The 12,843-nt window shown below is 39.6% G+C and overlaps 1 protein-coding gene across 1 annotated transcript in view; it reads right to left on the bottom strand.

Moving 5' to 3' along the window:
- Positions 1–8,697: 8,697 nt before the first annotated feature.
- The window catches only part of PRMT7 (protein arginine methyltransferase 7), a 36,527-nt gene continuing 32,381 nt past the window's right edge, over positions 8,698–12,843 (bottom strand). The window contains exons 17-18 of the mRNA XM_007429172.3: positions 11,298–11,394; positions 8,698–9,001 (exon numbers count right to left, since the gene is read on the bottom strand). Coding sequence (XP_007429234.1) covers positions 8,840–9,001; positions 11,298–11,394 — 259 coding nt within the window. The 3' untranslated portion in view covers positions 8,698–8,839. The remainder of the gene's footprint in view (positions 9,002–11,297; positions 11,395–12,843) is intronic.

Genomic DNA, 12,843 nt, shown 5'->3' with positions numbered 1-12,843 from the left:
GGCAATGAGGCCGGACCTGATTGCAGGCAAGGCCAGTGGGGGGCCTGATGGCCAGGAAGGAGCTATGTATCCGTGGGAGGAAGGAAAGAGGTCACCACCAGGTGAAGAGGAATTGAGGCGCCAGGGCAACAAGGAGAGGGGGGATAAATAGAGGGAAGTTTTCCAAGGCTTTAGTTTTAGCAATGTTTTGTTTCAAGCTGCATGTACCACACAATAAAGGAGCATTTATCTGAACCAGGCCTGGTTTCATGAGAATTCTTCTGAATTGGGGTTTGGACTTTGTGGACTTGACAGTGAGACTGGCACCACCCTAAGGAATTCACGGTGTTTTGGCTGGCTGGCTTGGGAAGTGTAGATTGAGTCTGGAGAGATTGATGTCAGGTTCAGCCCAAAGAACTCCACAAGACAGTACAGATACTGTTCTGTTGCATTTATTAGCTTCAGCCTCTCAGACAGAATCTCTCCAGACTGAATCCACACTTCCCAAGCTAGCAAGCCAAAACACCGTGAATTCCTTAGGGTGGTGCCAGTCTCATCTTCTTAACCTTCCCACGCTCCTGCTGGGGGCTAAGGAAATGCTTATCTCCCCAAGCGCGGCCTTCATCAAACCATTCCATCACAGAATCAGGGTGTCCAAGGAGGAGTCAAAAAGTCAAAATGGTAGCTTCAATTTCATAGATGCAGCTGCCATTCTGACATTTTTGACCCCTCCCCTGGCAGACACCCCCTGCTAGAAATAATTGCCAAAAGACCAATATGTCACCATCAAGAACTCTGTAATGATGATGACAGATGATGAAATAAAGCAAAGTCAGTCCAAATGTAGAGCCCAGGAGCACTGAGGATATTACTGAAGGCTTCCGAGCAATGGCAAAAACTCAGGTTCAATTGTCACAAAAAGAGTGGGATACTTAGATTTTAAATCAGAGAAGTTATATTTATTGGTTTCAAAGGAAGAGGCACATACAGTTGGAAATTTGCACGGGGCAATGGCCACTCTAGATTCCACAAGTGGTATCCACTAATATACCAATGTGCCTGTACAGAACTGAAAGTTACAGCACACACATCATCATCCATGGAGGGGGGTAGCCAAAAAAGGCAAGATGGCAGCAGAGAGAGTGTCACAGCACAAACACCACCCTTTTTGTATGTTCAGGTGATATCGGCTTCTGTACAAAAGGGCCAGGGCTTCATTTTGATGCCACATCAATGACACACACAACTAACGCCATTGAGTATTGGCTGCAAATGAGTGCCCAGGGTGGGCGGGCTGGTGTGTGGGGGGGTGCGTTTGGAAAAATAGAACTTGAAATAGAGTGAGCTAAGTGATTCATCCAAGAATTTAAAATGATTCCTCCCAATATAACGAACACTAAGAGAAGCAAGGAAACTGGAGAACAGATGCAACAAAGAAGGATTAAGTATCGGCCATATCCAATTTGAGTTCCCTCTGAACCTCTGCAATGCCCTGAACTACAAGAATATCACAGCATTTAGATTAAAGCCACTAATCTAGATTGCCAAATGACATGCAACATTCTGTAAACCTTAATAATACGATTATGAGCACATTGATACATTATTTATCCACATTTTCATATTGCCTTCTCAAAACAGTGTAGAGACTTAAGCATCCTTTATCATGATAACAAATGCATCAACTGAAACAAATTAAAGAACAGATGAAGACAAGCCGAATTCAAAATGTAAAGGCACAAATGCTGTGCAGAAAACAAGAGAGAATTATAGCAAGAACCATACAGCTGAAAACCAAAGGGGAAAAAAACAATTTAAAAATATTTTAAAAACATACACCTACTTATGTATCTTTTGAGAAAGGGCCCTGTGGAACAGGAGATGCTGAGAAGATCCTACCGTTAGAGTCTACCATCTTTATAGATCTCAATGATGAGCCAGCAAGTAGCCTCTCAGAAGATGACCAAAATACTTGGGCAGTTTCATTAGTGTTAGGTGGTCCTTAAAATAAAGTGAGCTCAAAGTGTTTGAAGTTTCAAAGGCCAGAATGAAAACTTTGAAATGGATGAAAAAACACACCAGTATCCAAGCCACCAGTGAAGACTCAAGCAACCTCTTTCTACATTAGTAAAATGTCCTAATGGTTTTAGAAGACAAGGTCATGTAGAACATATTACAACAGTCCACCTTGGATGCAATTAGTGGGGCCCTACAAAGCTTCAGTTACTGGTATTTCAGCCAGGAAGTTAAGTAAACTCTGCTGTTGTTGATGTATTTTCTTCTGTGATTGGGGTTTACTGTTTTAACTTTGGGCCTCATGAGTTTTATGTTACCTTTTTTGTTGTAATCTCTGTATGCCACCAAGAGTCACTTTCATGAGATGGGCAGCCATATCAATTATATAATTAAATAAATGGTGATTTGATTGCTTTTGCACACTTGTACTGAAGCAAATCTCTAGTAGAATTTGAGGGTTTTCAAATTAATGATTTAAACCAAACCGACTCTTCAAATTGAATTGCAAATTTGGATCAAATCAATAATTTGAACTGAACCATAGATTTGAATTGGATGTTGACTGATCCGTACAGACCTGGTAATTAGTACATAACTGAGTGTAGGTCTTCTTTTTCTGAATGGGGCTGAGTAACAGGCAGTTGACTGAACTCTGGGTATCACCAGATAGGACCATTAATATGGCTGGTGTCTGTGAGAGGTTTTGGAGAGGCTGGAAAAGGAATGGATGAGAACACAGACACAAAGAAAGAGATAGGAACTCAGTCAGTTAACAGCTTATAAACTGCAATTTAGCTCAGGTGAAGAGAAACCAAAGCATTCAAAGAGACTCCAACTTAATTAAATCATTGTAACTGAGGTTGGGGAATTGCTATTACAGTTTTCCAAGATTCTGTATTTACCCCAGACTAGCATTAAAGAGACCTCCCTAAAATCTGTGTAGTTCTTGTCCAGCTGTGTGGCTTGACAGCAAATAACTAATCAGTGCATGAAGTTCTGCCTGGATGAATGTGGCAGTTAGATAATGTCTTCAGGCTAAAGAGGAAAGCTTTCTGGAAATGTGGCTTCAGCCTGAGGAAGGAGGCAACATTAGAAGCACTTCATAAGAAACCAACAGCATTCAAGAAGAACCCTGGATGCTGATGAATGCAATTGAACAGAGCACGTCACATGCTAGGACAGGACATGAAGTCTCTTCAAAGAACTAGTCTTAAACTTATAGAAGGCAGGCTGGAGTAAATAAGTAGTCATGACCTTCAGTGTACTCAAGCTGGTGTTAAGTAGCAAATGGATTCTCCGTGCCCTTACTGTGGCCAAAAGACTGATATTACAGTATTGGAAAGATAAATATATGGCTCCATTTATTCAATGGATTGAAGACCTGATGGTGCTTGCTACTTATGAGCGGATTGCCTATAGATGTAGACTTTGTATGGACAAGTGTAATAAAATATGGGACTCATTTATACAAAATACACTGGGTCAAAAAAAAAAAAGAGTCATATAACTCTATTAGAAATATATGTGCTTGAATAATTGTATTAGATAAGCATATATAGAATTGTAACTGTTTATTGTTATAATAATTTTGTTGTTGTATTTTTTTCATTTTTATGTTGAAGCACTTTTATGTATTTTTTTCTTTTTTATAATCAAAAATAAAATTTAAAAACTGATGTTAAGTAAAATAATGACTGTCTTGGTTATTGGAGTGGACTGTTATCTTCATCACAATTTAAGAATATTGCAGAGGCTTTAAATAAATAAATTCATATATGATAACATTATTGATGATGATCAATAATCATCCCTATGTCTGCATGTAACAGCCAAGGACTGGTTCCTTTTCCTTAGCTACTCTCTTAGTGCATGAGTTCTGAATCTGCCTCTGACCCTGATCACCCTCAAGAAGAGGGGAGTCTGTTTTTGGACGGCAGTCCCAATACTTTTAGTTTCTTAATCACTGAGTGGAGTTTCTAGATTCTTAATAAGCGTATGTTGTTCAAGAATGAGAAGCTTCATTTACAGAAAGAAAAACAACTTTTGCTTCTAGAGAAAGCAAAGTTTCCAACAGAGAACTGCTGTTAATACCATTTGTACTGCTCAAGAAGTGATTGAGAAGCCCACTGAACAAGTGAGCATCCCTAGAAATTTATATTGCAAGTCAATAAATGTGAATTGCTTGCCACTAAAATAAATATTTCTTCAAGTCATGCTCAACGAACTTGGCCAGATAGTTTCTTGGTCACAATACAGGAATGTTTGCCATCCTGGGATGTTATTCAACTTCTAATATAGTCAATAATCCTGGGTTTTCCCAATTGTCTTCTACCCAACTACTACCCAGGACCTAGTCTTCTCAACTTCCAGACCCAGAAAAGCTCAGCCAGATCCTGCTATTTGCTGAAGCCCTTTTTCATTAACATAGCTAACACTGATGTCTTAAGCACTTTTCTCTCTCCCACCAAAATGGAATTTGCTTCACAGTACAGATATACATGCTGAACCTTAGCTAGTGTTCGTTCCAGGAATTTGAAGTTTAAGAAGTGCGTGTCTAGCAAAGGGACAAGGCCACACATTTGCAACTAGACTGGGCAACATCTATTGCTGCTTCAAAATAATGGGAAAAGACAACAACCCAATTCCAAACAGTTCTGTTCCATTCTGCCTACCTCTCATGACTCATGGGAACGCTGGACTGAAAACTGTTTAGCAAGGGAGCCCAAGAATTTTATCAATTTCTTGGAAACACGTTTTATTTCAAAGTATTGGTTTTGATGAATGGGGACTGACAAGCAATCTTACCTATCTTTGCTCAATATGTCCCACTGAATTCAACACGGTGTCCTCTCTAAAGTGAGTATTGGGTTGTAGCCTTCCAAAATCTCCTTCTATTTGTTTGGACATTCTGGGACAAGGCTTTCTTTCTTTCTTTTTTTTAAAGCTGCTACCATGTAGGCTAAACCTTTCAGGTTTGTTATTATGTGTCTGCTTTGTGAAAACCTAGGAAGTACCTTCAGATTACAAACTCAGTAAATGTGTGTATTTGCAGTGAATTTCAGAAGCTATTTATACTCTAACAAGAGGCACCTTGTACTTTAGTAGAACTGCAACAAAGGTCCGAATTGACCTCAGATTTTCCTGATCACAGACAGACATAGAATATGGCGACTCTGCTTCTACAGCAGCAATTACATGTATTCAACCTCAGGAACGTGTCCTATTTCAACAAAGCCCAAGAGTTACCATTGGATTAACAAAATGTTTGAGAAGAACTCAGCATCAATAACTGGCATAGTGATTAGGTGCATTCCTATAATGGTTACTTGAAAATAACATCCACTATCAGTGGTAGTTATTCTGTAGTAAGTATATTTAAGATTGCAGCCTAAGTCTAGAGATTCAAATATTCACAAAATCTCATTTATTTAAGCATTAGATTTTTGAAATATTCCACTCCTCTTAAATGCTTAGAGCATCACAAACTTTATGCGGCCAACTTATCTTCATATCTACAACAGCAATACTATTTTCCAGGAAAAGTGATTGTAAAATAAATAGGATAATAGGATTTTAAAAATCAAATTCCAACTAAATTGGCTGATCACCCATAGATGTTTAGAAGATGAAAAGCAGCCCAACATGCAAAAGTAAGGGGGTGTCCATCTCCTCAGAATTTAGTTTCTCTCTACAACACCCCTGCTGACTTGTCTGGCTCAAGGAGAGATGCTGAAGGACGCACCTCTGGGTTGTTGAAAAGGCCTTCTGCAAACATTCTCGTACTTGTCAGAATAGAAGGTAAAGTATTTGCTGGGTTTTCTTTGCATGAAACAGATCTCCAGATCCAAAGAGCTCTGATTACTCCAACACAACCATTTTGACACTAGTTCAGGACGATGTTAATAAGGAGTAAATGGCCTTCTTAAATGAAATAGAGCACCACAATTTGTTCTCTACAGCAGGGTTCCTCAACCTTAGCAACTTTAAGATGGGTGGACCTCAATGCCCAGAATTCCCCAGCCAATCATGGGGAATTCTGGAAGTTGAAGTCCACCCATCTTAAAGTTGCTGAGGTTGAGGAACCCTGCTCTACAGGGCCTTTTCTCTGAGGGTTTCTATTTGATCTTCTCCTTCCCAGGACTCCAGCTTACACTTGAACACCAGTTGCTGAAGGGCATATGTGGAGGGATGGTAGATCTACTGTTTATAAGCTTCTGATACCCACAGTGTTAGTCATGGTGGAAGGATAATTATTACATGACTCTCTGCTCTCATCCAACCTAGCTATTTGTGTGTCCTCTGTCTGGTTACTGTCCAAACTTCTCCCCAAATTCCAGGGGGTCTGACTTGCAGGGAAGACTACCCAAAAAACTGTCTGCAAGTAAAAATAGGGCCAGCTTTCTAGTTTTGAGGCCCTTAGGAATTTCATCCCCTCCCTTAGACTGAGACCAAATATGTGATACTGTCAAGATTTATATGCACTATATGAGTAATTTTTATTTTGCATTGAATTTTGTTGGATCATTTCATAAGGTTTCTCTACTATGAAATTATTAGTTTATATCTTCATCCAGTGAATGTTCCCAAACTGCAAGAATGCTAGCTTGCCAGCAGCAATCCAATCATCCTCAAACCATGACCAAATGTATGTCATTCAATAAAAAGTCACACAGAAGTGGATGGGGGGGGGGGTTGGAACTTGCAGTTCGTACATGTTGAATTGACCAAGGCATTAGTATCCTTTGGAAGGGATGATCAGTGCAGACAGCTGCATTTTTCAGAAGCCTGCCTGTTCATTTTTCATAAATTGGTGGGTTTTTTTTTTTTTTTAAAGATGGGACCTGTAACAAGTAAAATGTCCAAGAATCACTGAAGAATTTGTCAGGTTTTCCCGGTTGTAGGCACTGAGTATGCTTAAACTAATGATGTCTTCCTAAAGATAACTCTACTTCTGCAAAATCTGCTGGTCCCGTTAAGTGCGCAATGCACATTTGGGATGCATAAAACTCTACATTCAGAAAATGCACTCATTATTAACATATAGGGCAAAATATAGTGCCTGTTCTATCCAGCAAGTTGCCCCAAACCAGCTCTTGGCCATTTCTAAGTCTTTTATTCCCTTTGGATATCAGCCAGCTGGTCAGAATATTGTTCAAATGCCAAGGAAGAAAAAACTTTGGCATTCTCTGGTGGATTTTTGAGCATAACACTCTTCTTTCAGCTGCTGCCATGTATTGTTCCAATCCTGGCCTAGTTGACCCCAAGATCTCTCAGAAGCTTGGAGGGAGCAGAAAGAAGGGAACAATTTTGGAAAAATAACCTGCCATCCTGTGCTACTTCCTTCTGTAACATGTGGCTCCAAGAGGGTTTCACATACCTTGATTGACTAGCCCCTCAACAGCTCTCTGCTTGCAATGAGTCCCAACTGAACATGCTGAGGACTAAGCTTGGGGCTGTGTGAATGCAAAGGAAGACTGTTTATAGGGTGCTGTATTGTCACATACTTTGTAAACCAACCCAGGAAGGAAAGAATTTTCTTGCTTCATGTGTATCAGGGGCAGGTAAATTTGGAAGGATGGTAGGCACACTGAAATGTTGGGGGCATGGTTACTATCATGAAATGGCTCACATGACTGGGGGACTTGGAATGGAGCAGTCACAAACCTCAGTCATTGCCCAGCTGATTTCTCACAGAGATTTTATTTATTTAATTTATTTTATGTGCCGCCCATCTCCCCCAGAGGGTGACTCTGGGTGGCTGAGAGATGCATTGGAAGGATTTTATTTTTTTCTGGCCCAACTCAATCTTTCTTTTGCTGGCTACTCTCACTGTGTCAAGTTTCACCCCTTTCAGTTTTTGGAGAGTTATTCCTACCTGATGGACTGAAAGACAGAAAGAAAGAGCGAGCCCCAAGCCCCTTTAGGTAATTTCTTTCCAACATTGCACTGAGTTGGAAAATTAAAAAGGCCTAATAAACTAGGGTGGTGAACAATATCCCAAGTTTGCCTTCTAATAAATGGGTGTTTTATGATGAGTGACAGTCCTCAGTGCAGCCTTCCTCTCCTGGCAACCAGAGGGAGCTGTTGAAGAGTTTTCCCCCACAAGAGGTAAATGGAGTGTGGATCAGATGATAAAGCTTCTCGGTGGTAGCCCCCTCTCTTTAGAATACCTTCCCCAGGGAGGTCCACTCAACCCCAATCTTTCTTGTGTTCTGCAAGCAACCAAATGGCTATTATTCCAGCATGAATTTGGCTCTAGTTGATTGATTTCAAGTGACCATCACAGCAATTTTGAAAATTACCCCCTTTATTGTTCCCTGAACTATTTGTTTGTGTTTTGCCACCCAGAGTCTGTCAGGCTCGGGGCAGATTATAAATAATGTTAAATAATTGTCTTCTCCAAGTTGTGCTCCAAATGTGTTGGATTTCAACTCTCATAAATCACAGCAGTCTATTGGACTATGCCTATCCTAGGCTTTTCTTTCTGTCTCTGAAACTGTGCTTAGCTTAAGCTGGTCTGATTTCTCTGACCCTGGCACACAACAGAGGCCAACCAGCATAATCTTAAACAAGACTAGTGTGTTATTTACCTTAAATCAGTCCTCACTGCCCTTTAACTAATCCAGTCAGCATAGCTGATGGACAAGGGAGCTGCAAAGTTGCCATCCAAAATTCTGGAGAAGCTCAAGTTGCCTAACTGTACTTTAGCCCACCTCTTGTGTCCAATAATACCTCTTGTGCCCACCCGCCAAAAAATGCAGACTTATTATAGCTATCTATGGATGAATTTATTAATATCAAGCCAAGAGAGAAATGAATGTTTTTGATATCACATTAAGATGTATTAATTTAAGGGTTTAAAGTCCATGTTAACCTCTCCTGTCGCTGGGTTGAAGCTTATAGCATATGCAACTGCTGAGGGATTACTGGTGGGAGAATTTGGTTCAAGAACTGAATTGAAGAAATAGACAGCCTGTTTGCAGTGAGGAGTCCATTGACAATAGTCCTGCAGAAAAGAACCAGGAAAAATTAGGCAGGAAAGTAAGTGAATGTGTTAACATCCATAGCTATCGTTTCTCTTCAGTATGTCAACATTTCTTGTTTTTCAAAAGAAAAGTGTGGCTATTTTCAGGTTTGAATTCTAACCATTCAGAAAATTTTACCTTTGATCAGCAGTCCTGTCCTTAGAAAGCCCTAAACTGGGATTCTCAATTGTTTGATTATCTATAACACTCCTAAAGATGCCATTCTCAATGACTAAGCAGCCAAGCCAGCACAGGCTTACAAACCAGAAGGAATTTATATCTGAGGAGCCAGGACTGAATTCCAACTTCTACAAATGCTGCCATTTTTCCACCTCTAGCAAAAAAAGGCAGGTAGAGCTGGGGGGCAGCCCAAATGCAAAATGTTATGCAGTTTGAGTAAGAGTGGAAAACCCAAACATTGCAGAATAACTGGCAGAAGGTCACTTCTGGATGGCAGGAGTATACGCTAAAGTACAAGATTTGGACTGGGGCAAATGCGGTTCTTCGGAATACAGATGGATTTAATGCTGACCAAGTTAACGACTGATTCATTGGACACACAGCCAGGGTCCAAAATGAGATGTGTCTTTTTCCTTAACTAGCACAGCATCACAGTAAATGGTTGTATATTCTTAATCCAACACAGTGAAATTTGCCAGTGTAATAGATGCTCCTAAGGGGAAGGTATAAAATTTAGATTTATTTATTTAGTAAACACATTTCTATGCCACTGCAATCAGAATGATTTTTGGCAGTTTATATAGAAAAAGTAGCACATCAGTAATAGGTTAAAGGACTCAGCCAGTTGCATACTGATGCTATGGGATCTCTTTTTTGGTAAGCTTTAGCTTACTTTGTCACTCTAAGGGAAAGGGGTGGATGAACCTTTTATATGGAAAAATTCTACCAAATGTCATGCAAATAGAAGGAAGAATTTAAAGTAGAAATCATTTGACTGGCTGGTGATTTTTTTTTTTTAAATGAATGCTTGCCCACATCAAATATTTTGATTTGAAGATTCCCCTACAATCTTCCAATGTAAACTTCCCAGTCACTTTTCTCCACTCCTCTCTCCTCATACAAAATCAACAGTGTCTGCCCTCCTGCAGGATTTAAAACCTCAGGTTCTCCACAAAGATTTTCATGAAGACCCTTTCCTGTCCTTGTGTTCAAAGAATGGGGGTGGGGTATTATGCACTGCCTCTTCTCTGAGACAATAATAAAAAACAGTGACACCAATTATTGATCAGTTCACAGGTTCAGAAGCTAAAAATGTAAACTGTTTCCTGGCATGTATGATGTCCTATGTCAGTTATCATAGCTGATATTATTTTGCTGCCTTTCAAAGTTAGAATGCAGGTTCTTATCTGCTAGACTTTCTAGACTTCTGGCCCCCACAATTTTAACCATCCAAAAAGCACTCAAGACTTGGCTCTTCCCCCAAGCACTGGGATAGGGCAGGCTTTGTGAGATGAACTTATTGTGGGCTGCATGGGAAAGTTCAGCTATGGTGCCAGGTCTTTTGGTTTTAATATTTTTGGTTTTAATATTTTTATTGTACATAGATGCGGTTTTATCTCTTGGTTGTAAGCCACCCAGAGTTTGGCACAAGATGGGCAGCTATATAAATGTTTTAAATAAAGAAATCATCGTTTTAGGATTGGCCTCATGTTGTTTACATAATTTAGTGGAGTTGGAGCTTCAGGCAGGCATTTAAGATGATCATTTTTTCCTCTCTACTATTAATTAAGCTTTTTTTCTTTTCTTTTCCCCTTTCTTTGAATTATATTTTAAATGCCATGATTATAGTGAAACTTATTATGTTATGCATATGATTACAACAAAAAAATACATTTTAGTTCATTTAAAACCTTAGAACTGCTCGTGAAGACTCCTAGCAATTCAGTCTAAATGAGCCCAGTTCAACTCTACGTTCTGCCAGCTCCAATCTACATCTGTAGTAAATTCTGTTCTCTAGTGTAGGCCCAGACTGAGCCTGCTCATTGTAACCACCCTGCAAAACACATTCTGTTCTCGTTTCCAATCACATGCGTTCCATTTAATTATAACGGCAGATTCACCACAATTAATTATTAAATCTATCTTCTGCATTACGTTCAGCAACTACAACTGAACTCATTCCAAACATGCTCAAACTTATGCATTGGAACTGAGTAGAACTGATGGGTTTTTTTTTTCTATAGTACAATAAAACTTGATTGCTTTCCCAGTTCACCAACTCCTTGTGCAACAAAGATGAAACAGAAGGATACCAACCTTTTCATTTGAATCCCGCACAAGCCCTGTGCTAATCGAAATGTTGGGTGCCAGATGGTACTCCATCCATAGAACAGCTCCGTGACTCTTCTCACACCTGCAGAGAAAGATCCTCAAATATTGATTTCCTGCAAACACCGAAGAATACCGATAGACCAATGCATGCATTATGTAGTGTGCAAGTTCTTTTTGAAATACAAACAGTATTTTCCTTTATCAAAAGCCTATATGAGAACAAACCATTCAGTGAGCACATGCTAAAATAACAATTTCAAATGACTTCTGATTTAATTTCCCAGTATGTTAAATCTGTTGTTGTTCAGTCGTTAAGTCGTGTCCGACTCTTCATGACCCCATGAACCACATCGTGCCAGGCCTTCCTGTCCTTCACTGCCTCCCTGAGTTGGCTCAGTTTCATGCTCATTGCTTCAGTGATGCCATCTAACCATCTCATCCTCTGCCGACCTCTTCTCCTTTTGCCTTCAATCTTTCCCAGCATCAGGGTCTTCTCCAAAGAGTCCTCTCTTCGCATTAGGAGACCAAAGTATCTGAGCTTGAGCTTCATTATCAATCCTTCCAATGAGCAATCAGGGTTGATTTCCTTTAAGACTGAAGTATGTTAAATACTAAGTATTAATCAAGATCTAGCATTTTATGCACTCTGTCTTTGACAGAAAAACAAACTTTCTAGTTTTCAGAGCTGCAGAGGAAGTTCCAGAGGAAGGTTGCTAAAGGAAAAAAGGATAAAATTTAAAGTAATCGGGTGGTAAAAGCAGCATGGAAAGGAACTGGGCAAGAAAATTCAAATAAAAGGTTATAGAAGTAATTAGCATTACAGAGTTCTCCTCCCCATGATGGATAGTAATATAGTTCTCAAAACACTGCTGTTTCTAGTTAACACTTCAGGACATTCAGGTCTAAATTTAGTAATAGCTCTTTGGAAAGTGAAGCACTCTTAGAAGAGAACGGTTCAGAACCAAAGAACAAAAAAAGAACCCGTTGGCCGAAGTTTTTCAGCCATGGTTTTGGCAGGGGAATCTGGAACAGAAAAATAATAAATATTCCCTCTTCTTTGTTACTTTCCTTAAAAACAGCAAAGGTACTAGAGCTTTAATACATTTCTTTGATATTTTTAGAACATATATTACAATAGAGAGAAAGAGAGAAGTTCAGAAACTACTGCTTCAAAGTCTGAATCCACAATGCTTTCAGGAGATGTTACCAAGAAGATTTATTGCATGTCCAACTCTCATTGCTTAAAGCTGGGTTTTCAGAATGCAAAGTTATTCAAGACATCTAATTGTCCAAATGTATGTACGAGCATACATTGTAAATTATAGACACTTCAACAGCAAAGGCTATCAAATTTCCAGACTCAGCAAAGTGGCACTTGTTCATGCCAGGGCACCCACTGCATCCTAAAATGGCCTCCAAAATTTTGGAAGATGCTGCAATCACACTACAGTGTGATGATTTTTTAAAAACAGGGGTACCATCTAGGGCCTGAAAAATTTAAGGATTCCTAGATGGTGCAAAATAGTTAGGG

Source organism: Python bivittatus, unplaced genomic scaffold (assembly GCF_059951505.1).
Source record: "Python bivittatus isolate LINGU-HERP-01145 unplaced genomic scaffold, Pbiv_v1 ctg000190_np1212, whole genome shotgun sequence".
NCBI lineage: Eukaryota > Metazoa > Chordata > Lepidosauria > Squamata > Pythonidae > Python > Python bivittatus.
This window is presented reverse-complemented; position numbering and strand designations above follow the sequence as displayed.